The 24347-nt window shown below is 36.3% G+C and overlaps 1 protein-coding gene across 6 annotated transcripts in view; it reads left to right on the forward strand.

Annotated features, from left to right (window-relative positions):
- The window catches only part of da (transcription factor daughterless), a 119751-nt gene extending 97723 nt beyond the window's left edge, over positions 1-22028 (forward strand). For 2 of the 6 annotated variants that reach the window (XM_088257069.1, XM_088257070.1), the window contains 5 exons: positions 4363-4494; positions 12099-12206; positions 19364-19509; positions 20661-20785; positions 21177-22028. In XM_088257069.1, the coding sequence (XP_088113195.1) occupies positions 4363-4494; positions 12099-12206; positions 19364-19509; positions 20661-20785; positions 21177-21239 (574 nt within the window). In that variant the 3' untranslated portion in view covers positions 21240-22028. The remainder of the gene's footprint in view (positions 1-4362; positions 4495-12098; positions 12207-19363; positions 19510-20660; positions 20786-21176) is intronic. The other 4 variants (XM_088257073.1, XM_088257071.1, XM_088257074.1 and 1 more) reach the window with 3 other exon arrangements.
- The last annotated feature ends 2319 nt before the right edge of the window (positions 22029-24347 follow it).

Raw genomic sequence — 24347 nt, forward strand, 5'->3', positions numbered from 1 at the left:
AAACAACACCTTTTCTTTAAAATGCAAAAACAACACTTTCTGCCCTGTGGCGGGTAAATATTAAGTTGAAAATATGCCGCTTTTGCTGGGATATAGTACATTTTCTGGGCATTCTAAAAACATGCACAACTGGAAATTGTCGATTTTTGATGTATGACGTTGTTGAAAGGAGTGAGCGATATATGATATGGATCTTGTTGAAAGATATCTAGAGGAAGACAAAAAAATTATGGATGCTGCAAACGGAAAACATGGTTCGAAGGCATGGCCTAGGTGACTTCCATGATAGAAGGACCTACAGCCTGAGGACGAGGAGAGCTGACCCCAACAGTCTACAAAGACGATAAGACGGGATGTAGCCAGGAAGAAGAAGATTTGCATTTATATGATAATATGTGACGCGTTTTGTCTTATTAAGACATTATTAACACTCGTGTGTAATAAGACGAAATGCGTTACAAATAATCATTTATATGTTAATAAAAGTAGAATTCCATCCAATAACCTCGTTGAATTTTGAATATATTATCCGAAAATGGTCATTATTTACATCAATGAACCAAATGATCATCTTGGCAAATTCTAGTGTTTTTACCCGGCTTAGAATGACCTTAGTCCGCCTCCGTAGTGTAATGGTCAGCACGCTCGGCTACCGTTCTGGAGGTCCCGGGTTCGATTCCCAAGGGGGGTAAAATAAATATAAGTGATTTTTTCACTGTCATATTTATTCAATACTACCCTGGACTGGTACCTGAAGCGGAGGGCTGATCACCTTTCCTTCATGTGTAAATGATCAAGATAACACTGCGTTTATATGACGCAGTGCCCTATGCACCATTGGGGTGCGGACAAGGGTTTTATAAATTATTATTAGAATGACATTATATGTTTGGCTCAAAAAGCGAATCCGAATAGATTTCAAAAAATTTGCAATCTCCTAACATCTGATTCTTTGTCCGCCTCCGTTCTGTAATGGTTAGCGTGTTTAGCTACCGTGCTGGAGGTCCCGGGCTCGATTCCCGGGTGGGGGGGCGGTCAAATAAATATAAGTGATTTTTTCACTCTAATATTTATTCTACATTACTCTGGACTGGTACCTGAAGCGGAGGGCTGATCACCTTTCCTTCATGTGTTAACGACCAAGATACAACTGCGTTTATATTATGCAGTGCCCACCACTGGGTGCGGATAAGGGTTAGAAGAAGAAGAAGTAGCCGAATCAGGAGCGCAGCCGGGTACAAACACTAATTTGCAACGTATCGTCAAACAATTCATCCTTGACAGTTCACAATTTTAAATACAGTGAAACGCATATTTTAAGTTTTTCAAGGGACGGATTTTTTAGTTTTTTTTTTTTTTAAATATTATTTATTTTTTGTGAAATCATGTAGTCCGCCTCTGTGGTGTAATGGTCAGCGTGTTTAGCTACCGTGCTGGGGGTCCCGGGTTCGATTCCCAGGGGGGGTGAGAATAAATATTACTGAATTTCCACTCTAATATTTATTTAATATTACTCTGGACTAGTGCAGGAGTGATCACCTTGCCTTCATATAATTAAAGATCTAGATAACATTGCGTCAATAGGATGCAGTGCCCTGTGCACCATTGGGTGCGGATAAGGGTTAGAGAAAATCATGTGGATGAGATTTTTTACATACAAAATCCTAAACAGAGTGTTTGTTACATACATATTGTATAAATGGGGGGTGTGAAAAAAACATTTAAAATTTAATATTTTTGTAAAAGTTGTAATGACTTGTAACAAATAAAACTTCACGTAAACGATGATTGTAAATAATGTAAAAAAAGAAGCATTACAGATGGAGTGAAAAATCATATGACAGTGTATAAATTTGGCGAGCGTGCCTTTGCTGTTGCGGGCACGACGGCGTGGAATGCTCTTCCACCAGTGGTTAGAAATAGTGAGAGCGAGATGATCTTTAGAAAAAGACTAAAAACGCATTTGTTTGCTAAATCATTTCCACCATAATATTTTCCCCAATTCATTCACAGTGAAGCGCCCGTGAGGTATTTTTTTACGAAAATGGCGCTGTATAAGTTATCCAAATTTATTATTATTATTATTTTTGACGTAAACTGGGGGGTAAAATGTAAATATGGGTAATAAAGGGTCCGCCAAATAACTTTTTTTTTTCAAAAACAGGGCGCAAAACATCGAGTGTAGCTTCGGCTGTGTGGCACGTAGCGCCGTCCTGTTGAAACCAAATGTTGCCAATATCCTCCTCTTCAATTTTTGTGAACAAAAATCCGTTCAACATGGCCCGATAACGATCGCCATTGACTGTAACGGCCACTCCTTGCTCATTTTCAAAGAAAAATGGCCCAATTATGCCTCTGGACCAAAATCCGCACCAAACAGTGACTCGTTTTGGGTGTACCGGCTTTTCAATGTATGCGTGCGGGTTTTCTGTGCCCCAAATACGACAATTTTGCTTGTTTACATACCCGCCAAGATCAAAATGAGCTTCATCCGAAAAGATGATTTTTTTGGCAAAATCGGCATCTTCTGTAAGTCGATCGCAGGCCCACTCAGCGAAGCGAAAACGCATTGGATGGTCAGTTGGCTTCAACTCCTGAACCAATTGGACTTTGTATGGCGTCATACCAAGGTCTTTATGCAAAATTCGTCTCAATGATGTCTCCGAAATGTTCAATTGTTGAGAACGACGGTGAATTGATGTTGATGGCGCTTCACGCACACTTTCTGCCACAACATCGATATTCTCGGGTGTACGCACTGTTTTTGGCTTTTCACGCTTTGGTTTATCGATGAGGATGCCAGTTTCTTTCACTTTTTTCACAAGATAACGAACATACGGAGCTGACGGTGCTTCTCTTCTTCCAAAAACCGTACGCAATTTTCGCACACATTCTGCAACATTACCATGATTTTCAAAGTAATGTCGCAATATTTCCCAGCGTTGTTCAAGCGTATACACAACCATATTCGCTCAGCGGAAGGATAAAACTAATTATCTGTCAAATCAGATATGAGCTAAGTGTTACCATTCACGAAATAAGCACTAGTTGAAAAAAAAAACTTTAGATGGCGGACCCTTTACATGTAGGAAAATATATACGGATCTAAATACTCATACGCAATTGGCGGGAAAATGTAAAATCTGGGTTTCACTGTATTTAAAATAAAATAATATGAATTGTCCTCTTATTGTTATAAAATGTATTTTAGTCGTATAGGTTAGAAAAGGTTAAATTACAAAAGAGTTTAAAGTGTCTATATTTTTGTTAAATAATTTTATTTTGAAATTAGTTATATTATGTTTCGTCATACAACGGTTATAAAAAAATGTTCACAATAGCTCTAGGCCAGGTTAGATTACGCTTCAGACTGATCGCATTGTTAGATGAAGAACTTTTAGTTTAAGTTTTGTCATAATAGCTATAAAAATGTTTACAATAGCTCTAGGCCAGGTTAGATTACGCTCCAGACTGATCGCATTGTTAGATGAAGAACTTTTAGTTTAAGTTTTGTCATAATAGCTATAAAAAATGTTCACAATAGCCCTAGGCCAGGTTAGATTACGCTTCAGACTGATCGTATTGTTAGATGAAGAACTTCCACTTAGGTTTTTATAAAGGTAGGATAAATTAGATCAATTTTAATATCACCCTGGATGAGTACCTGAAGGGCAAGGCTGAAAAAAATAGTTCATCTATATATCATAGATTCTTTTACGGATCTCTTTCACAATTTAGGCAGCACAAGGAATCAGCAGTTAGTCAGTTCAGTTGGTCAGCTAGATCCGATCTATGCATGGAAAGTTCATTCACCAACATAATGAATGAACTGTCCATACATTCTAGACAGATCTGCTTAGCTCCATTAATTGATTCGGCAGACACTTTGTGGTAAAATCTATCCATTTTAAATTCAGGTTTCACTTAGTAGATATCAGTATTTCCCAATTAAAATACGGTAGAAATAGTGTTATTTACTAAGTAAAACAAATTATTTGATCAGGCCTGATCGGCTGTCCAAACTCAAAACACAGTAAGGGACATTTTTTTGTAGTAGGTTTTTTTTTTGCATTTTTGGTAGTAGATTCTACTTAGTCCAAAAATGCAAAAAAAACGTACTACAAAAAATGTCCCTTACTGTGTTTTGAGTTTGGACGGCCGAGATGTAGTTAGTGACAGCTAGACCTGATGGACAGTTTAGGATGTAGTCAGATTGCATTCACCGTCAGGTAGTCTAGACAGACAAGGTTAGGTCAGGTCAGGCCAGGTGTAGTAGACCTGCGTATGGACAGTCAGTAGTAGGTCAGGCTAGGTGAGGTAATGCCCCACTACAAGCGACGCTATGTCCCCCGTGTGCGGCAGCAGCGGCGGCGGGGGCGGCAGCCTGAGCGGCGAGGGCACCTCCTCCACGGGCGGGGACTGGGACCCCGCGGACCCGGCCTCCAAGGACGCCAAGGACACCACGCGCCGCCACTCCAACAACGTGCGCGAGAGGTGAATATTGCCCGCTACTCTCGAGACTGCCCTATATGTGTCCCCGCTCCCTCCCGGCTCCGCACTCCACCCTCCCTTCCTCACACACGCACACTCACACTGTAGCACGCGCGGGCGGGTCGATACGCACTCGGATGTCCCTGGAAAATAATAGGGCAAAAACAATAACAAAATACGCATATAAAATATAGTATTTCGAGATCAATATCGCTGGCTTCATTTGCAGATAATTTAGAGATTTTTTTTTATTTGATATATCGACGTGCCCTACGTAAAGTGCTCTAACTACATTTTTGTCAATTTTGAGATATTTGGTGTGCGTTATCAACTGACCGTTATCTGCAAATATAAATAAACAAAAAAATAAATAAAATAACCAAAAAATTCCCAAATAATATAAAACCAGCATTTTACACAAAAAATAATTTAACAAAAATTTTTAAAACACAAAATAATCCTGAAAATATATTGGACAATAGTGGCATATATAAATTAAACTGCAACTGTGGAAGTTCGTATATTAGTATGACTTCCAGAAAATTCAAAACAAGAATCAGGGAACATTAATTATGTTTGAGAAATAATAATTTTTCGGAATTCGCTAACCATTTAATAGACAATGATCACAAATTTAACCACAATAACGTAGAAATCCTAAAAATAATCATTACGAAAAGCCATAAACTGCAACATTTTGAAACAACAGAAATTCATGAGAATATAAATAACAATAAACCCATAATTAACAATATGACAGTGACTAAAGCCTCACCCCTTTTGTCTATGTTCCCTCTGATAAGAAATAAAAATAAAAAATAATGATTAAATTAATAAATAAAAATAAAAATAAGAAACAGCTACTTCAACCTTCAACGTCCCAAGGACCCAACTCTAAAATTTAGAATTAGTTTCACATACGGTGTTTGAAAATGATGCGGAATGCATCGAAACACGTCACAGTAGATTTTAAGAAATAGTGGTATTTACTAAGTAAAATATTAATTAAAAAAATATATATTTATTACGCCTCTACATATCTACAATAATTTTTAGCAAAATACCACCTTCAAGGTTGGTTTAATTTAATAATGAAACTAAATTTTAAAACAAAATAAAATGGCTTGATTGAATATTTGAGTCTGTCTTTGTGTTTTGTCACTGTGTAAACAAAAATAGTCCGTCTCCGTAGTGTAACAGTCAACTCGGCTACCATACTGGAGGTCCCGGGTTCGATTCCCATGGGGGGTCAAATAAATATAAGTGATTGAAATATCAATTCGATACATATTACACTTATATTTATTAGCGATCAAAATAACACTGTATTTATATGATGCAGTGCCCTATGCACCGTCGGGTGCGGATGAGAGTTTGAAGAAGAAGAGAGGCTTATAAGTACAATGTAGTAAATGAAGTACATATATCGGTCACTCCTTTCAAGAACGTCACAAATCAAAAAACTTGATTTTTCAGGAGAACGTTTTTAAAGTTTAAAAATATAATACAATGTATTAAAAATAAATATCAAGCCACTTACTGAACTTTTTACTGTGCAACAGATCTTTTTAGTTAAAACCTGAAGGTTTTATCTCCATTTGAAAAACATTTAGTATATTTAAAAATATAATTGAACAATACCTTTTCTTCAAAATGCAAAAACAACACTTTCTGCCCTGTAGCGGGTAAATATTAAGTCAAAAATATGCCGCTTTTGCCGGGATATAGTACATTTTCTGGGCATTCCAAAAACATGCACAACCAAAAATTGACTATTTTTGATTTATGACGTTCTTGAAAGGAGTGAGCGATATACTTTTCCTTTGTGTGAGGATATTTGGCCATATTATTCTCTGTTCAATTCTCAAGCAAATAATGCTTTCTGCGGAAACACTCCTTATTATTCTTAACTACATTCCTGATAATCTGGCATTTTCATAAACCCGGCCACCCGACGTCCGCATTAGGGTTTTCCGGATTCTACTGTATCAATAAAAAAATCTGGATCAAATATCGTCTTGGCTTCCTTTTTCTTAATTGGGGCTCCTCATCTCTTACGACGGTCGAAAACCATCGCGGTCCATCGCGGAGACTTGAACATGTTATTCTCGCATAATTTCAACTTAACACGTTGTCGGCGGGACACGGCATTTGCCGTTTTTCGCGGACTGTCGGTCAACTGCGGGATACGGCTAATGCCGTTTTTGTCGACTGTCGGTTATCGGCGAGAAACGGCAATATACGGGTTTGTTATCAGCGTGAAATAAAACGCGTTGAAAGGTAATCTGCTACCTGGGTGCTAGGCGACAGTCTGTTGACGTTATTCGAGATGCCTTGTCCGGATTGGCTAGTGTGTCGCTAGTAAAGGCATCGCCAGAAATCTAGAGTTTTTATGCGATCTCAATCTCCAGTTTAGTTTGAGTCATTTCACGTATTGGACTATTTTTCATACCGCTCGCACTGTTTTGTTTACTGTTTGGTATTTTATTATTTTAATATATTAGCATTGTACAGGGAATGATACCTCGGAAGGTAAGACTATATTTAGAGTTTACAATGCTTCTAAAATTGTGAAATACGGAATACTTAATTAAAAATTATGATTATAATTTATTTTTTATGATCAAATGTCATTTATGATTTCTTTGAAAATTTCAATCGAAAATATTATTTGGTTTAGAAATTGTGTCAATTTTAAGAAAGCGATATATTTTTGCGCTAATCGCGAAAAACGTCCGCTATAGGCTAGAGTCTATTGTTCGAAGCGCCCGCCTACAATGTGTTAATCGGCGACCCAGTGCCCGGTGCACAGCAACAAGACATCAAAAACATTATCTTCGGTTTTTATCTTAGTAGACATTTAAATAAATATTTTTCCAATCCGAATTCCCAAGTAGTTGTCCCGTATTTATTTGTTTGGGACGAATCCTGAAGATTCGCCTTAGTTTTGATATTATTAACATTTGTTTATTTGATTTACTAAACTAGAAAGTCTTGTACGAGCCACTCTTTTATTTTGTAGTATTTTTTTATTTGCATTCTTGTTTCTTGGTGTTAGTGAACGTAATTGATTTTATTTTCTAATCCTCCTTCCTCTTACTTAATCCCAACACTCAACGAAAGAAACGTGTGTCTTACGTATAATTATCTCTTTCTATTAACAGAACTGCGGAAGTATGCACGATTCAAAGCCTAAATTTGTCTGATTCGGCTGATTTTTGCTTGCGTGGTTTTAGCTTAGCGTGTCAAGCTACCCCTGTAGTCTTGTATCGTATATATTGGGTTCGATTCCCCGCTGAGTCTCAATAAATGTAATTTATTTAAATACAAGAAAATAACAATATTTTTTTTCCACAAATATTTTGTCCGCCTCCGTAGTGTAATGGTTAGCATACTCGGCTACCGTACCGGAGATCCCGGGTTCGATTCCAAGTGGGGGGGTTAAATAAATATAAGTAATTTTTTCACTCTAAGATTTATTCAATACTACCCTGGACAATACTTTCCTTCGTGTGTTAACGATCAAGATAACAACATTTTGAGTGTGTCCAAATACTTGTTCAAGATAACATTGCGTTTATATAATGCAGTGCCCTATGCACCATCGAGTGCGATAAAGGGTTTGAAGAAAATTTTATTTGACCAGTGATCGGGTTTTGTCGTTACCGACATCATCAGACTGGTGGAAGGCTAGACAAAATTCCATGTTTATTGTAACTGCAGACAGTTGGTAGAATTCCATTTTGAATTGTTGGGTAAAATATCCAAAAAAAAACAGGGTTATTGGGTTGAATTCTACTTTTATTTACATATATATGATAATATGTGACGCGTTACCTCTTATTAATACATTATCAAACACTAGTGTTTGATAATGTCTTAATAAGAAAAAACGCGTCACATATTATCATATATATGTTAATAAAAGTAGAATTCAATCCAATGCCCGTGTTTAATTTTGGATATATTACACAAAAATTCCATGTTACATACACAACAAGGCAGGGGTTGATTTTGATTTTGATTTTGATTTTGATTTTAGGCAATCATGATTTTATGTACATTTTTCTGACAAAATAAATTCAAATTGAGTGAATTTAAGTAGTATATTATAATAATAATTACATACCCTTTTGAATTTTATAATTTGCGAGTTGCATGGACCCTATGCTTTTTTCACGCCGCATAGATTGTACGCTTGCTCAAAAGTCACACGTCGCGTAGGCTCGTGTAAAAATCGACAAACACACTCGCCGTCTCTCTCCATCCCACTCCCCTTTATATATTTCCATCCCTCTCCCGTGACATTGCGCATCCCCGTCAAACGCACATACACACACACACACAAACACGCAAGCATTTAGAGCGAGGGAGACAGAGACATTGGATACGTATATACACATCTCTCTCGCACTGTTGGAGCCGGCGGCCTGTGGTAACGTTGTCCCATTTTTTTAATTGAAATTATTCATTCATACTGTTTGATTTATTTAAAAGAAAAAGATAGCCAAGGAAAAATTCATGTAGATTTTTTTTTGTTTTATTCGAGCGTAAACAGCGTTTAGTTTTTTTTTACTAGGAAATTATATATATATATATATATATAGATGATAGATTTTGACCACTTGATGCTTTTGGACTAGCAATGTTGGCGGAATTTATTGGAAATTCTTCTATTAATCTCCTTTTTTTAAAAATTTTTTATTTATCACTTTTAACGTTGAGATAGGTACTGCGTTTATCAATGGGAACGTTGTAGGGGGTTAATGTTTTTAAATTGTATTTAAATTTTAAATGACTCGTTTCAGTCTTTTCCGCTGGTCAAAATGTTAAAATACAATTTAAAAAATTGACCACCTATAATATTACCTCAGATAATGCAGTACCTATCTCAATGTTTCTATTATTAGATTTCTTTGAGTTTTTTTTTTTTTTTTTTTACATTTATCGCTTCTATTTTGTTTTTCGTTGATCTTGACGACTTTTAAATGATTTAAACTCTTTAAATAAAATAATAAAATGAGCTGATATTTTTAGTTAAATTTTTGTGAAAAAAACCTGAGCATTGAGTGGTTAAATATGATTTTTATACTAGGAGCAATTTTTACAAAATTAAAAGGCGTATTCCACTTTTTAATTAAGAAAAATTCCCAACATAGTCAGTATTATTATTGGTAAAATTAGTAAAAAAGGAAGATATATATATATATATATATATATATATATATATATATATATATATATATATATATATATATATATATATATATATAGGAATATATGTTAGTGGGAAAAGGAGCAGAGGAAGACGGAGAAAAACATGGCACGATCAGGTATGTCAAATACTTGAAAGTGGTCAGGTTAGGAGTCGTAACAATCGGCGGGTATGTATGAGGAGATGCATGAACATGGAAGAGGCGAAGAATGCTTGCAAGGACAGAGTGGTGTGGCGCTCTATTCTCTCTGCCTACTCCTGCGGGGAAGCGGCGTGATGGTTAGTTAGTTAGTTAGTTTATAGGAATCATCTATCTATTTTGAAATTTATTTTATAATTTACTAGAAAAAAAACATAGGTTTCAAAAATCTATCTATAAATTACCAGAAAAAAAATAGGGTTAAAAAAACTGCCTTTAAATTACTAGAAAATGTCATAGGATTCAACAATCTATTTTGAAATAACTAGAAAAAAAATCATAGGATTCAAATATCGCTCACTCCTTTCAACAACGTCATATTTCAAAGAAACTTGATTTTTCAGGAGAACGTTTTTAAAGTTTAGAAATATAATAAAATGTATTGGAAATAAATATCAAGCCACTTTTTGAACTTTTTACTGTGCAACAGATCTTTTTAGGCAAAACCTGACTGTTTTTTCTTCATTTAAAAAATATTTAGTATATATTTAAAAAAACAATTAAACAATACCTTTTCTTCAAAATGCAAAAACACCACTTTACGCCCTGTAGCGGGTAAATATTGAGTTAAAAATATGCCGCTTTCGCTGGGATATAGTACATTTTCTTGGCATTCCGAAAACATGCACAACTGAAAATTGACGATTTTTGATATATGACGTTGTTGAAAGGAGTGAGTGATATCTATCGTTAAATTACTAGAAAAAGTCTTAGGATTCAACATACATATTAAAATAATTTTTTAAAAATCTATGTTGATTGTGACGCTGACTTGAAATATATAGCGGGTTCAAACAAAATTAGAAATTGCCAAACGAAATTGTGAGGACGTCTTACTTTATTTCATTAATGACATTACCAGACCAAAATCCTTATTGGAAGGGTAGGTTAGATATTCCTTCTTACACTTTGATCTCTATCCACACCCAGATGGTGCATAGGGCACCGCATTTGATTGATGCGGTCTTAGATTGATTGCTTATTACACAAAGGCAGATTGAGCCTCAGTTTATTGGATGTAGGAGTGGAATATATTTGATAGGATACAGACGACGCAAGTGAGGGATATTGCCGATATATGAAAAGAGAATGAGGGAGGAAAAGGATAATTTTTAAAGTTGAATCAAGTAATGATAAGTTTGCGTGTAGTTTCATCAGGTCATGGTTAGGCTAGGTAACCTTATGATGTTTTCTCTAGGTTATATTAATATATTTAATATTCGAGGCATCAACGTTGTTCTAGATTATTTAACAAAATCCTTTATTATGTTAGTATATAAAGACTCGCTGTGATTCTAGTCTACCAGTTTGGCTAGGTAACGTAACGTTAGGTTAGGATAGCCAGGTGGAGTGCGGTTTGGTTAGTATCAAGATCAGCGCCCTTGAGGTAGTATTTTACGAAAATGGCGCTATATAAATTATCCAAATTTATTATTATTATCAGGTCCCAGCCAGTGGGCAGATTGTGTAACTAGTGTTAGGCTAGGTTAGGTAACGTTAAGTTAGGCAACGTTAGGTTAGCCGGACAGAGTGCGGTTTGAATTAGTATCCACATCAGTTCGCAGTCTGCAGGTGAGGTTGTATGACTAGGTTAGATTAGATTTGTCCGCCTCCGTAGCGTAATGGTCAGCACGCTCGGCTACCGTTCTGGAGGTCCAGGGTTCGATTCCTAGGGGGGTCAAACAAATATAAGTGATTTTTTCACTCTAATATTTATTCAATATCACCCTGGACTGGTACCTAAAGCGGAGGGCTGATCACCTTTCGATCAAGATAACACTGTGTTTATATAATGCAGTGCCCTATGCACCATTGGGGTGCGGATAAGGGTTTGAATTGAATGAATTGAATATGTTATGTTAGGTTACGTTTCCTTGCGTAAGGTTAGGTCAGCCGGACGGAGTGAGGTTTGGTTAGAATCCGGAACAGGTTTCAGGTTGTGTGACTAGGCCAAGGTTAGGTAGGGTTAGATTATGTCACGTTAGGTTAGGCAATGTCATGTTGGTTAGTGTCTGGATCAGGCTGTGTGAGGTCATGCGGTTAGGTTAGGTTAGGTTAGGTTAGGTTAGGCAATGTCATGTTGGTTAGTGTCTGAATCATCACTGGCTATGTGAGGTCATGTGGTTAGGCTAGGCTATGTATTAGCGCGCGTCTGCGCATGCCCGGGACAAGCTATATCTGACACGTGCGAAGTGGTGCCGACAGCTGCTCCAGCGCGGACGAGGGCGACGACGGCGGCGACCCCGACACCAAGGCGGCCCGCGAGAAGGAGAGGCGCCAGGCCAACAACGTCAGGGAGAGGTGACTATCCACCGTCTGGCCCCCGTGTCCGCGCATACGCCAATGGGACTCTGTCACTTCACAATGCACTCAATGACGTCGCCAGTGCTACAAGAAAATGCAATTAATTTTCATTGGTTAAAATAACCGCTAGCCATTTATGTTAATGCAACAGAGACCAAGAAACTAACTTATTATTCAATTTTTTATTTCTATAAAAAAGTGTGTGTCGTGTTGTGGTCCTGTGGTTAGTGACGCGGACTCTTAAGGCGGAGACTGACCTCCACATTTGGTGGTAACGTAACACGTTACGATGCGAGCATTCAGGCAGTCAGTACAGCGAGCCGAGCGCTCCTTCCATAGTTTCGGATGCTCGCCGCCAGCGATGTTACGACGTTATATTACAACGAAATGCTCCTGTCAGTCTCCACCTTTAAGTCAGAGTTTCTCGGTTGGAACCCACTCTACCACAATTTGATACCTATTTCGAATAATGAGCCGCTTAGGCTCACAGAAATAGTATGAAATTGAAATATTTGTGTAAATAATAAAAAACGCAAATATTCGTCTTAAATTTTTTTTAAATAATAATAATATAGTTACAAGAGTATTTAAACAAATTTAATTAATATCTAGACATTTCTACTTAGATACTACCATCTTAGATTTAATAACGCTGTTCTCTCCAATAAAGAGACTGAAACAAATAATTTTTTAATATGTAAGTCTGACAAAATTTGTACGATGTTTCAGTCACGGTAAAAAAAAAAATACTAAATATTGTTGCCAGTGCTACAAGAAAATGTAACCGATTGGAATGCACAGCTTTTTTATATGCTCTTGTAGAGAGATCTCCATTGATTTTTTAAAAATAATTTGGTGACAATGTCAAATGAAAATAATTGCCGTTTTTCAAAAACCAAAACAGGACAAAATATCAATTGACAATTTGGCACTTGGAAAATATGGCCAGTTTCGGTTTTGATGGTTACTTCCAGTATTTTTTTAATATATTTAAAAAATCTCACAATTTAGTTATGTAACTAACTTTGTGTTTTTTTTTTGACATCATATTGGTCCAACGAGTCAGACTGTTGACCCTGAGGCCCAGGGTTCAATTCCTTACTCTACCACTATTAAAAAAAATAGCACAAGACGATATTTGAGTGTATTTTGTTGTTGTTTCGGATGTCCCATTTGCGCACGCTCGTACATACATTGTTTTTCTCTCTCGCTCTTACATTCACACATCATCCAATCACTCATCTTATTCACTCCATTACATTGTATGTGTATGTATGTATTTTATATGTTTTATTGTACATAATTACCATCACCAAATCACCCATCCTAATCCTAACCTAACCTAACCATACGATCATTCATCAATCGCATGTTTTTTTCGTAAACCAATCTTACCTGCGTCACGAGGTAAGCTTGGTTTACGTATAAGGAGGATAAATGGTAATTGAAATGTAATCTTACCATTCGTCAATTATATCACATGTTTCTATCGTAAACCAATCTTGCAAGTGTCGCGTGAAGGAGTAAAAATGATCATTGAAATCTAAGTTTATTATTCGTCAGTTTAATCACATGTTTCTATCGTAAACCAATCTTGTAAGTGTCGCATGAAGTAGGACAAATGGTCATTGAAATGTATTCTTATTGTTTGTCAATACAATCACATGTTTCTATCGTAAGCCAATCTTGCTAGTGTCGCATAAAGAAAGATAAATGGTTATTGAAATGCAATCTTACCATTCGTCAATTCAATCACACGTTTCTATCGTAAACCAACCTGAAATATGCGATGCAAAGATATTTTTTTTATACAAATTATTCCATTTTTGTGATATGTACAATTATTCAAATTCAATACCATTTTTAATTGTGCCCAAGAGACTTGTGTTTGAAGGTGGGAATTTAGACGCAGCAGAGCGGTGTTTGAACCTCCGACTCAAGTCTGCGACGCTAACCACAAGACCGCAGCCCTGCTCAATTTCCATTGGCATAGCTTCTAATCCTTCAACATCCAACCTAACCTTACCTAACCAACCTACCTAACCTAACCTAACCTAACCTAGCCATCCACCAAACGTACACCAATTGCATGTTTAAAGATATTGCAGACTAACCTATAACAGTTCCTACTGCAATATACAATAATTTGTTAGGTACAACCCAACCTAACCGCAAATTATTTATCTTTAATGATAGATTTTTTTTTTATTCAGTTTTTTTTTTAGTTATTAAAAAAATATTATTTGGTGCTTGGTAATTCATTGTATTAATGTGTATCTGTGTAGTAGCGCAGTGATTAGATCGCTGTATTATATGCATGATATACTCACAGGTCTGCCAAACCTCGAAAACCCGTCAGCGAAACCTCGGCTTACAAACTTGATTTGCTCCTCAAGACTGTTCGAAACATTCGGTTTCACCCCCAGGCCTGCCAGTCAGTGAAACCTTGGCTTACGAACTTGATTTGCTCCTCAAGACTGTAACTCGAGGTTCCACCCACAGGCCTGCCAGTCTGTGAAACCTTGGCTTACAAACTTAATTTGTTTCTCAAGACTGTTTGTCACTCGAGGTTCCACCCACAGGTCTGCCAATCGGTGAAACCTTGACTTACGAACTTGATTTGTTCCTCAAGACTGTTTGTAACTCAAGGTTCCACCCACACGCCTGCCAGTCAGTGAAACCTTGGTTTATGAACTTAACTTGTTCTTAAAGGCTGTTCGTAACTCAAGGTTCCACCCATATTTCTGCCAATCAGTGAAACCTCGGCTTACGAACTTGATTTCTTTCTCAAGACTGTTCGTAACTCGAGGTTTCGTTGTATGGAACATTTATCCAACCTTATTTTCAAGCAGTGTTTATTTTGGTTAGTCATTCCAACTCAATGGCTTTTGCGTCATTCGGCACATCATAAGATAAAGAGTTGAAGGTTTATTTCAAATGCACATGACAGATGTATATTTCAAATTCAAAAACGATCTTGTGCATGCATACAATTTTAATTAACCTTTCCGGGAGTATGGACGTAAATGAACGTCGGTGCGAATTTTCCTCAAAGGAGTATCGACGTTAATGAACGTCCAAGTCTATCTGTCAGTTGGTATCATGTAATTTGTATCGTAATGACATCTGTGGATATTTGTATTTAACTTTGTCATAAAGTAAAACCTAGAGATGGTGAGATTTATTTTTTATTAAAATTATTTTAACATAACTTCTATCTTCATAATACAAAGATTTTACTTAAAGAAATACAAATTGAATGTAAAAAATGATGTCTGACTTTCTCTGGGGAGTGGGTTTTTTTACGCTAAATATGCATTATATAAAAATAAAATCTTTATATTAATAATAATAATAATAAAACCCTTATCCGCACCCCAATGGTGCATAGGGCACTGCGTCATATAAACGCAGTGTTATCTTGATCGTTTACACATGAAGGAAAGGTGATCAGCCCTCCGCTTCAGGTACCAGTCCAGGGTAATATTGAATAAATATTACAGTGAAAAAATCACTTATATTTATTTGACCCCCCCTGGGAATCGAACCCGGGACCTCCAGAACGGTAGCCGAGCGTGCTGACCATTACACTACGGAGGCGGACAGATTATATTATGAAGATAGAAATAATGTAAAAATAATTTTAATAAAAAATATAGCTCACCGTCTCTAGGTTTTATTTTATGACAACGTTAAATACAAATATCCACAGATGTCATTGCTATACAAATTACATTATACCAACTGACAGATAGACTTCGGTGTTCATTCACGTCGATACTCCTTTGAGGAAAATTCGCACCGACGTTCATTTACGTACATACTCCCGGAAAGGCTAAGCTAAGAAGCCTTTGGTTACCCTGTCTGAGGTTTCTAGTTCAATTCCGAACCAGGCCAAAATAAATGACAGTTTTTATTTATTATTATTGTCATTATTAGTTTACTCTTGTGGTCGATTTCAATGGATAGGTAACGCATTACCTATGCAGTGCAGATAACGTTATCATTTGCACTTGTTAACGACTTTGGCTTTTTTGGTGTGTCCAAATCCTTGTTCACAAATCTTGGTTTCGTTAGTTATTTTGACATCTCAACGTAGATGTAGAAGAATATGAAAGTCTGGGTATTTACAGGGCTTATGACCCGTCATGTTGTGTCGCGTTCTGGTCCCGTGGTTAGTGTCGTGGACTCTCGAGTCAGAGTTTCTCGGTTCGAACCCACTCTACCACAATTTGATGCCTATTTTGTATTATGAGCCGCTTAGGTTCACAGAATGAGTGGTGTTTGAAAATGATGTGGAATGCATCAAAAAATAGATTTTTAAGAAATAGTTGTATTTACTAGGTAAAACTTGAATTAAAAATGGATAGATTTTATCACAAAGTGATTTTTGTAAATAATAAAAATACAAATACTCTCTTTAAAAAAAAAATTATAAAGTGATCACTATTATCATCCTATGACGGGTCGTAAGTCCTTCCTGTTAACACCCAGACTTGTATATTCTTCTTCGTCTACGCACAAAATGTTGGTTACCCCCATTACGCTTAGCACGGCAGTGTATCAGCTTGCGCCTACACGAAAATCATCCATTTCATATATATATTGACTGTATATCTGTCTCGTTCTTCCCCCCATGTTAAGACCTGACGCCTCTCTTTCTCTCGACCGCGTCCGCTTCAGAATCAAAAGGTGAGTCCCAAGGCACTGAGTTTGTTTTTACGGTAACAAATTTACATTGTGTTTTGACGCTACGTAATTTAAAATTAACCTGTATTTCAACTTAAATTCTAGCTCTCTTATAAGAATTATCATATATTTAAAAAATTAATTTTTCCATTTAAAGTATCAAATATTATAAGAGTATCTCAAACTCACTGTTGAATCGAAGAATGACTTTTGTTTGCTGACACTTGTCACTGATGGGCTACATTTGTGAATGTTGCAATACAATTACCTTAGTTACACTGACATTCTTAGGTAAGGTTAAATTAAAAATTATACTGGAACTTTTGTCGAGTTAGGTAAATTATGGTTAAGTTTTTCTTGAGTTAGGTAAGTTTTTATAGAGTTAGGTAATTTAAGTAAAGTCAAGTAATGTTGGCTCATTGCGTCGACAATGATTGAGTTTGGTCAATTTTGTCGAGTTAGGTTAAGTTTTGGCAAGTTAGGTAAGTTAAGAGTCAGGCAATTTTGTTGAATTAGGTATGTTTTTATCGAGTTAGGTAATTTAAGTAAGGTCAAGTTATGTTGGCTCATTGTATCGACAATGATCGAATTAGGTGAGTTTTTGGTGAGTTAACTAAGTTTTGTAGAGTTAGGTAAGTTTTGTTGAGTTAGGTAAGTTTTTATCGAGTTAGGTAATTTAAGTAAGGTCGAATTATGTTGGCTCATTACATCGACAATGATGAGGTCGCGTTAAATTGAGCAAGTTTAGGTTGAGTTTGATAGAAACCGTATGGTATAACATACGTTTGCGTGAGGTTATGCTAAGTCCGGCTAGGGCTAGCGGTAAGTTGCGTACAAGAGTGGCGCTCACGTGGCGTGCGTTGGTTGAACAGTTGCTCGAGCGCCGACGAGGGAGAGGAGCCGGACGCGGACCCGCTGACCAAGGCCGTGAGAGAGAAAGAGAGGCGGCAGGCCAACAACGCAAGGGAGAGGTGAGATGACACACACACACACACCTAGGCACATACACTGCAAACACACACACACACACGCACACACACACACACCGTCCAATGAGAAGTATGAAAAATGGATATACAAATGGATATATCGTAGTCATACAGGAGAAAGTGACCAAGTGCATTTTTTTACAAAAATGTGAGCATTGACCATTTGATATCTTACTAGCTTAATATTGTCCTGAGAAAATCCCAAAGGATTTTAAACTTGGAAGTATAATATAATTGATTTGTTAAAAATGACTACCTGGATTGATGTTTATTTTCTTGCCAAGCAAAAGTGACTTAAATAGCCCTCCTGAACATTTTACGTTTTGTTAGTTGGTCACTTTTTCCTGTATGACTACGATATACACTTTGGGTACCGTAGAACGGGACTACTTGAACTTTGATGTGTTACTTGAGCCCAGTACAAAAAAAGATTTAGATCTGTATTTGGTCTACAATAATGAACGTATCGACATGATTCATTGTTTCCCTGACAGGTGATACTTATTGTCACCATACGTTCATTATTGTAGACCAAATACAGATAATTTAAAAAAAAAATACATTTAAGTAACACATCAAAGTTCTACGGTACTAATTTTCTGGGACAGATGGTGAAAAAGTCCCGTATAATCAATTCCCGGGTTAATTTTGTTACAGAGTATAGTGGAACCTTCCATAACTAGTATAATCAATAAAAAGTGGTTAAAAACTAAATAGTTTTATCTAATAAAACACTGATTCTATCTTTACAATATGAATAGACTTGCGTGACAGTAGAATTTAACTGGTTTCGGTGCATGAAAATATGATTGTATATCGCTCACTCCTTCCTTTCAACAACGTCATATATCAAAATACTTGATTTTTCAGGAGATCGTTTTTAAAGTTTAAAATATAATACAATATATTAAAAATAAATATCAATCCACTTATTGAACTTTTTACTGTGCAACAGATCTTTTTAGGTAATACCTGAATGATTTTTCTCAGTTTGAAAAATATTTTGTATATTTAGAAGAATTATTAAACAATACATTTTCTTCAAAATGCAAAAACAACATTTTCTGCCATGTAGCGGGTAAATATTAAATTAAAAATATGCCACTTTTGCAAACATATAGTACATTTTCTGGGCATTCCGTAAACATGCACAACTGAAAATTGACGATTTTTGATTAATGACGTTCTTGAAAGGAGTGAGCGATATGTTTAACCCTGATGATGACAAGATTCTTGTCGAAACCGGTCGGAGAAAAGTACCATTGATAGTGTTTAAAAACAAAATAGTTTTATGTTATAAAACACTGATTCTATCTTTACAATATGAATAGGCTTGCATGACTGTAGAATTTAACTGGTTTTGGTGCATGGAAATACGATTGTATGTATACGCTTACTATGAGGTGATTCCGTGTGGCGGTCTGCAAAGTGCAGCGTAATGTTTGTGTGTCGCTGACGTTTGGCTTGGATGTCCAGGATACGCATCAGGGACATCAACGAGGCGCTCAAGGAGCTGGGGCGGATGTGCATGACGCACCTCAAGAGCGACAAGCCGCAGACCAAGCTGGGAATCCTCAACATGGCCGTGGAGGTCATAATGACGCTGGAACAGCAAGTTAGAGGTACGCAACTCTTTTTTAAATATTCAAACCCTTATCCCCACCCAATGGTGCATAGGGCACTGCATCATATAAACGCAGAGTTATCTTGATCGTAAAGACATGAGGAAAGGTGATCAGCCCTCCGCTTCAGTTACCACAACCACACCAGGGTAATATTGAATAAATATTAGAGTGAAAAAATCACTTACATTTATTTGACCGCCCCCCCCAGGAATCGAACCCGGGACCTCCAGAACGGTAGCGGAGTGGACTGACCATTACACTACGGAGGCAGACAAAATTTTTAATTATAATTTAAATATAATTTTGTTTGGCAGACACCGTGGCGTAGTTGGGTAGACGCTCGACTGCGAAACTGGCGTCGCGGGTTCCATTCCCGCCAATTGCAAAATGAATTCAAGAAAGATTTATTTTCAATTGGTCTGTGATGTATTCTTCACATTTACCTTCCCTATCCTTACTATCCTACCTGCAGACAAGCATCTAAAATAGACGCTTTGCGGGTTATTCCTTTAAAAAAAAAAACATTAAATATTTTATTATAACTTAATTATAATGTCTACCATATTACAATAATAATAAAATGTTTATAGTGATTTTAAAAGTTAAATTTGTATTATAAAATGGAAAATAATCATAAAGTCATTGCTTCAAATATGAATTAAATTCTACTTGTGATTGACAATCACGCTCCTCAAATTCTTGAAACTTTTAAGTATATTGTTTAAATTGGAAACATTGCGCTTGAATCACTAGAATTTCCCCTCGCTGTGCCAAAAAAATCTGCACATTCCGATGCTGTGTAGTCGGTACAAATGTAAAGATGAATGATTTAAAATCGGAAAAAAATAACGTTCATGGATAATTGCCTAAATTTATTATATTTGACGTCAAAAGTGATGTTTGTTGAAGTTTGATAGCTGAAAACATGAAAAATTATCGACCCACGCTCAAAAACGAATGAGCACTCAACAACGTTTATACTATACTTTTATGTAACGCGTAATTGTGTTATGGAGGAATACAAAAATTCTGAGGCCATATCTATTATATTTTATATTGATATTCTAATTTTTAAATTCAAATATATTATTATTATTTAAACAAATTGAATTTCAGTGTTTGATTGTATTTTTTTATTATTATTACAGAACGGAATCTGAATCCAAAGGCGGCGTGTCTGAAGAGGCGGGAAGAGGAGAAAGCGGAAGACGGACCAAACAAGATGGGTGGCGGCCCGCCCATGCAACACTCCATGCCCTACAATGCGATGCAGGTCAGCTATAGCTACACTTCTCAGCCAGCCTTCATTCTGGGACATTCCAGTGTCAACATAGCTACATTTCTCAGCTAGCCTTTGGACATTCCAGTCTCAATATAGCTACATTTCATAGCTAGCCTTTGGACATTCCAGTCTCAATATAGCTACATTTCTCAGCTAGCCTTTGGACATTCCAGTCTCAAAATAGCTACATTTCTCAGCCAGCCTTCGGACATTCCAGTCTCAATATAGCTATATTTCTCACCTAGCCTTCGGACATTCCAGTGTCAACATGGCTAGATTTCTCAGCCCGCTCTTGCAACAAGGCCATTCAATATTCCAGTACCAACATAAAATTGCCCTACATAGTGTCAAAATAATGATTGTTCATTATTTTATGTTGCAGGGTCCCCTCCCCTCGGGGATGTCTCACGCGCCCCCCGGCCCTCCGCCCCCGCCGGCGCAATAACGAACGCCCCCGCACCTCCCCTCCCCGCACCCCTATGCCGCGCAGGCCACTCCAACCCACCTCCACCCGCACCACCAGGACGCCTTCTACTGCCACAGGAGGCTCTAGCGGAGCCCGGGACGCCGAGACACCCGACGCCGGTGGAACTCGGCAACGATATACGAGACGCCGGTAAATCTCGTCACTGAGATACGACTTGCCGGTGAAACTTGGCAACGAGATACGGGATGCCGGTGAATCTCGACTCTGAGATACGGGATGCCGGTGATTCTCAACACCGAGATATGAGTCGCTGGTGCGAGATCCGTGTCGCTGGTGAAACTCGGTGTGAAATGTGTCGCTCGCAACAAGCGCATAGATAATTGTAACATTTGGCAGTGGACCGATTGCGAGTTGCGGCGGAAACTTGCGGATTTCGCTATGTACAGGGGGTCCTGAGTGGCCCCGAGACTTGCAGAGTCACCAGTGAGGTACTGCGTACATTGTACAGTACAGCAACTGCGCTCAATCGTTCGGTTTGAGAGCGCAATTTAATAACTCGGTGATAATTTTGCTATTAAATTAACATATCCGGAGTTATAGATGATATAGTCTGAATTGGTGGACAGACGACGTGTTCTGCGCGTGTGGTGTGTATAGAATGGACAGTTTTGACGGGAAGGGGAACGAGAAGGTACAAATGTTGAACCGGTGGTTATTTCCAGGTGATAGTGTTTAGCATAAGCGGACTTGAAAGATTTTTTTAAATGATAACTATCAAATAAAGATAATGTTAATAGTAAACTATAATTCTCCATCAGTTTTTTTTCTTCGACCCAGTGTTAATTAGTTATTAATATTATTATCATATTTGATTAAGATTTAATTTTTTTTTATTTGATTCGTCCCGATTAACGCATTGTCGCCCCGATTGTCGCAGTGCGACCATAATTTCAAATGGTGAAAATAAAATTTGCTCTAATTGAAAATTTATACATTTTTAATGCAGTTATCTTATCGATTGAAAATGCGTATATATACGCACAACTATATTAGAATATTTTTTTTAATTTTTGTCAGATTTTCATCATTTCAGTTTATTTAAAAAAAATTATTGACAGTGCGTTAATCATCTCTAATCTATGTATTTTCATTATATATATATTTTTTTAAATCTGGGACTGTAATTTTTTTTAATGAATTATTGATTTTGTAAAATATATGCCTGTATATTGGTGATTGCAATTTTGGAAGAATTTTTTTTATTACTAGGAATTTAATAAAAAAAAAAGTATATAAACGAAAACAGACTGCGTATTATTCATACATAAAAATTCTGACTAGAGCAGTTGTTTCGAAAATTATCTTAAAATTAAACATACGTAATTTCTATATTTTTTTTATAGCAAAATTATAAATATTTCTGCATTTCCTTTGTGACGTTGTACAGACCATACATTTTATAATGGCGCACAAATAAGTATAGTGTACCCAATTTATACTGACCCAAATCAAATTTGCCAAATGCGCACGGAAGTAAGCTTTCATGAAATTATATAGTAATTTTTTTATTTATTTTATTTTTCATATATCGCTCACTCCTTTCAAGAACGTCATAAATCAAAAAACTTGATTTCTCAGGAGAACGTTTTTAAAGTTTAAAAATGTAATACAATGTATTAAAAATAAATATCAAGCCACTTATTGAACTTTGTACTGTGCAACAGATCTTTTTAGGTAAACCTGAAGGTTTTTTTTCCATTTGAAAAATATTTAGTATATTTAAAAAAATTATTAAACAATACCTTTTCTTCAAAATGCAAAAACAACACTTTCTGCCCTGCAGCGGGTAAATATTGAGTTAAAAATATGCCTCTTTTGCTGGGATATAGTACATTTTCTGGGCATTCCGAAAACATGAACAACCGAAAATTGACGATTTTTGATTTATGACGTTCTTGAAAGGAGTGAGCGATATATAAATATTATATTTGCCATTTCTCGTGTGATATAAAAAAACATAAATTGATTTCCTTTTTGCCATATTTTAAAAGAGCAAATTATGAACTTAATGACGCAATTTATACACCTTTTTTTTCTTTTTTTATACAAACATATTTTTTACAATATGCCTACGTATAAATTTTACGAAGATTACAATAATTTTTAATTCTTTTTAGTGAAAATATTTTTGACGAAAAAATGTTTTAATACCTCACAGACCAAAATTGTTGGAAAAATAATTATTTTATACTACATTTTGAGTGTGTCCAAATACTTGTTCACAAAATCTGGATTATCTCCAATTACAGGAGTTATTTTCATATTACTTTTTGATATTTCATCAAAGATGAAGAAGAATATGGAAGTCTGGGCATTTACGGGGCTTACGACCGTCATAGGCTGGTTTAAGTGATCACTTTACACACGTGTAACATTGGAAGTTCTATATATATGAACCAATTTAGAAACCTTGTTCATGAATCACTAGAACTTAATAATAAAAATTAATTATAAGCTTAATAATAAAAATGAAAATGGTATTTTCTGGCGTTTCTCATGTGTGTGATTATAATCCAGGATTCGGATCTCACATACTAATATAAGAGTTTCTGCTTTATAAAAAGCTTCTTTACATCTCACCAATAGATGTCTCTAGTGAAGTTCTAGTGATTCATGAACAAGGTTTCTAAATTGGTTCATATATATAGAACTTCCAAGAATTTGAGTAGTGTGGTTGTCAATAATGGGTAGAATTGGTGAATGTTACACGTGTGTAAAGTGATCGCTTAAACCAGCCTATGACGGTCGTAAGCCCCGTAAATGCCCAGACTTCCATACTCTTCTTCATCTTTGATGAAATATCAAACAGTAATATTTTATTCTAATATGTGTTGATAATTCATATGAGTATGTAATATATCAACGCTATTGTGATTTAAATACGGTGGAATCTTGATATAACGAAAATCAATATATCTAGTGATTAGTTATATATCAGATGTCTAAAAACCCCTTATATTAATAATAATAATAAAACCCTTTCCGCACCCCGATGGTGCATAGGGCACTGCGTCATATGAACGCAGTTTTATCTTGATCGTTTACACATGAAGGAAAGGTGATCAG

Source organism: Brachycentrus maculatus, unplaced genomic scaffold (assembly GCF_059751285.1).
Source record: "Brachycentrus maculatus isolate JH-2025_06_01 unplaced genomic scaffold, ASM5975128v1 h1tg000070l, whole genome shotgun sequence".
Taxonomy (NCBI): Eukaryota; Metazoa; Arthropoda; class Insecta; order Trichoptera; family Brachycentridae; genus Brachycentrus; species Brachycentrus maculatus.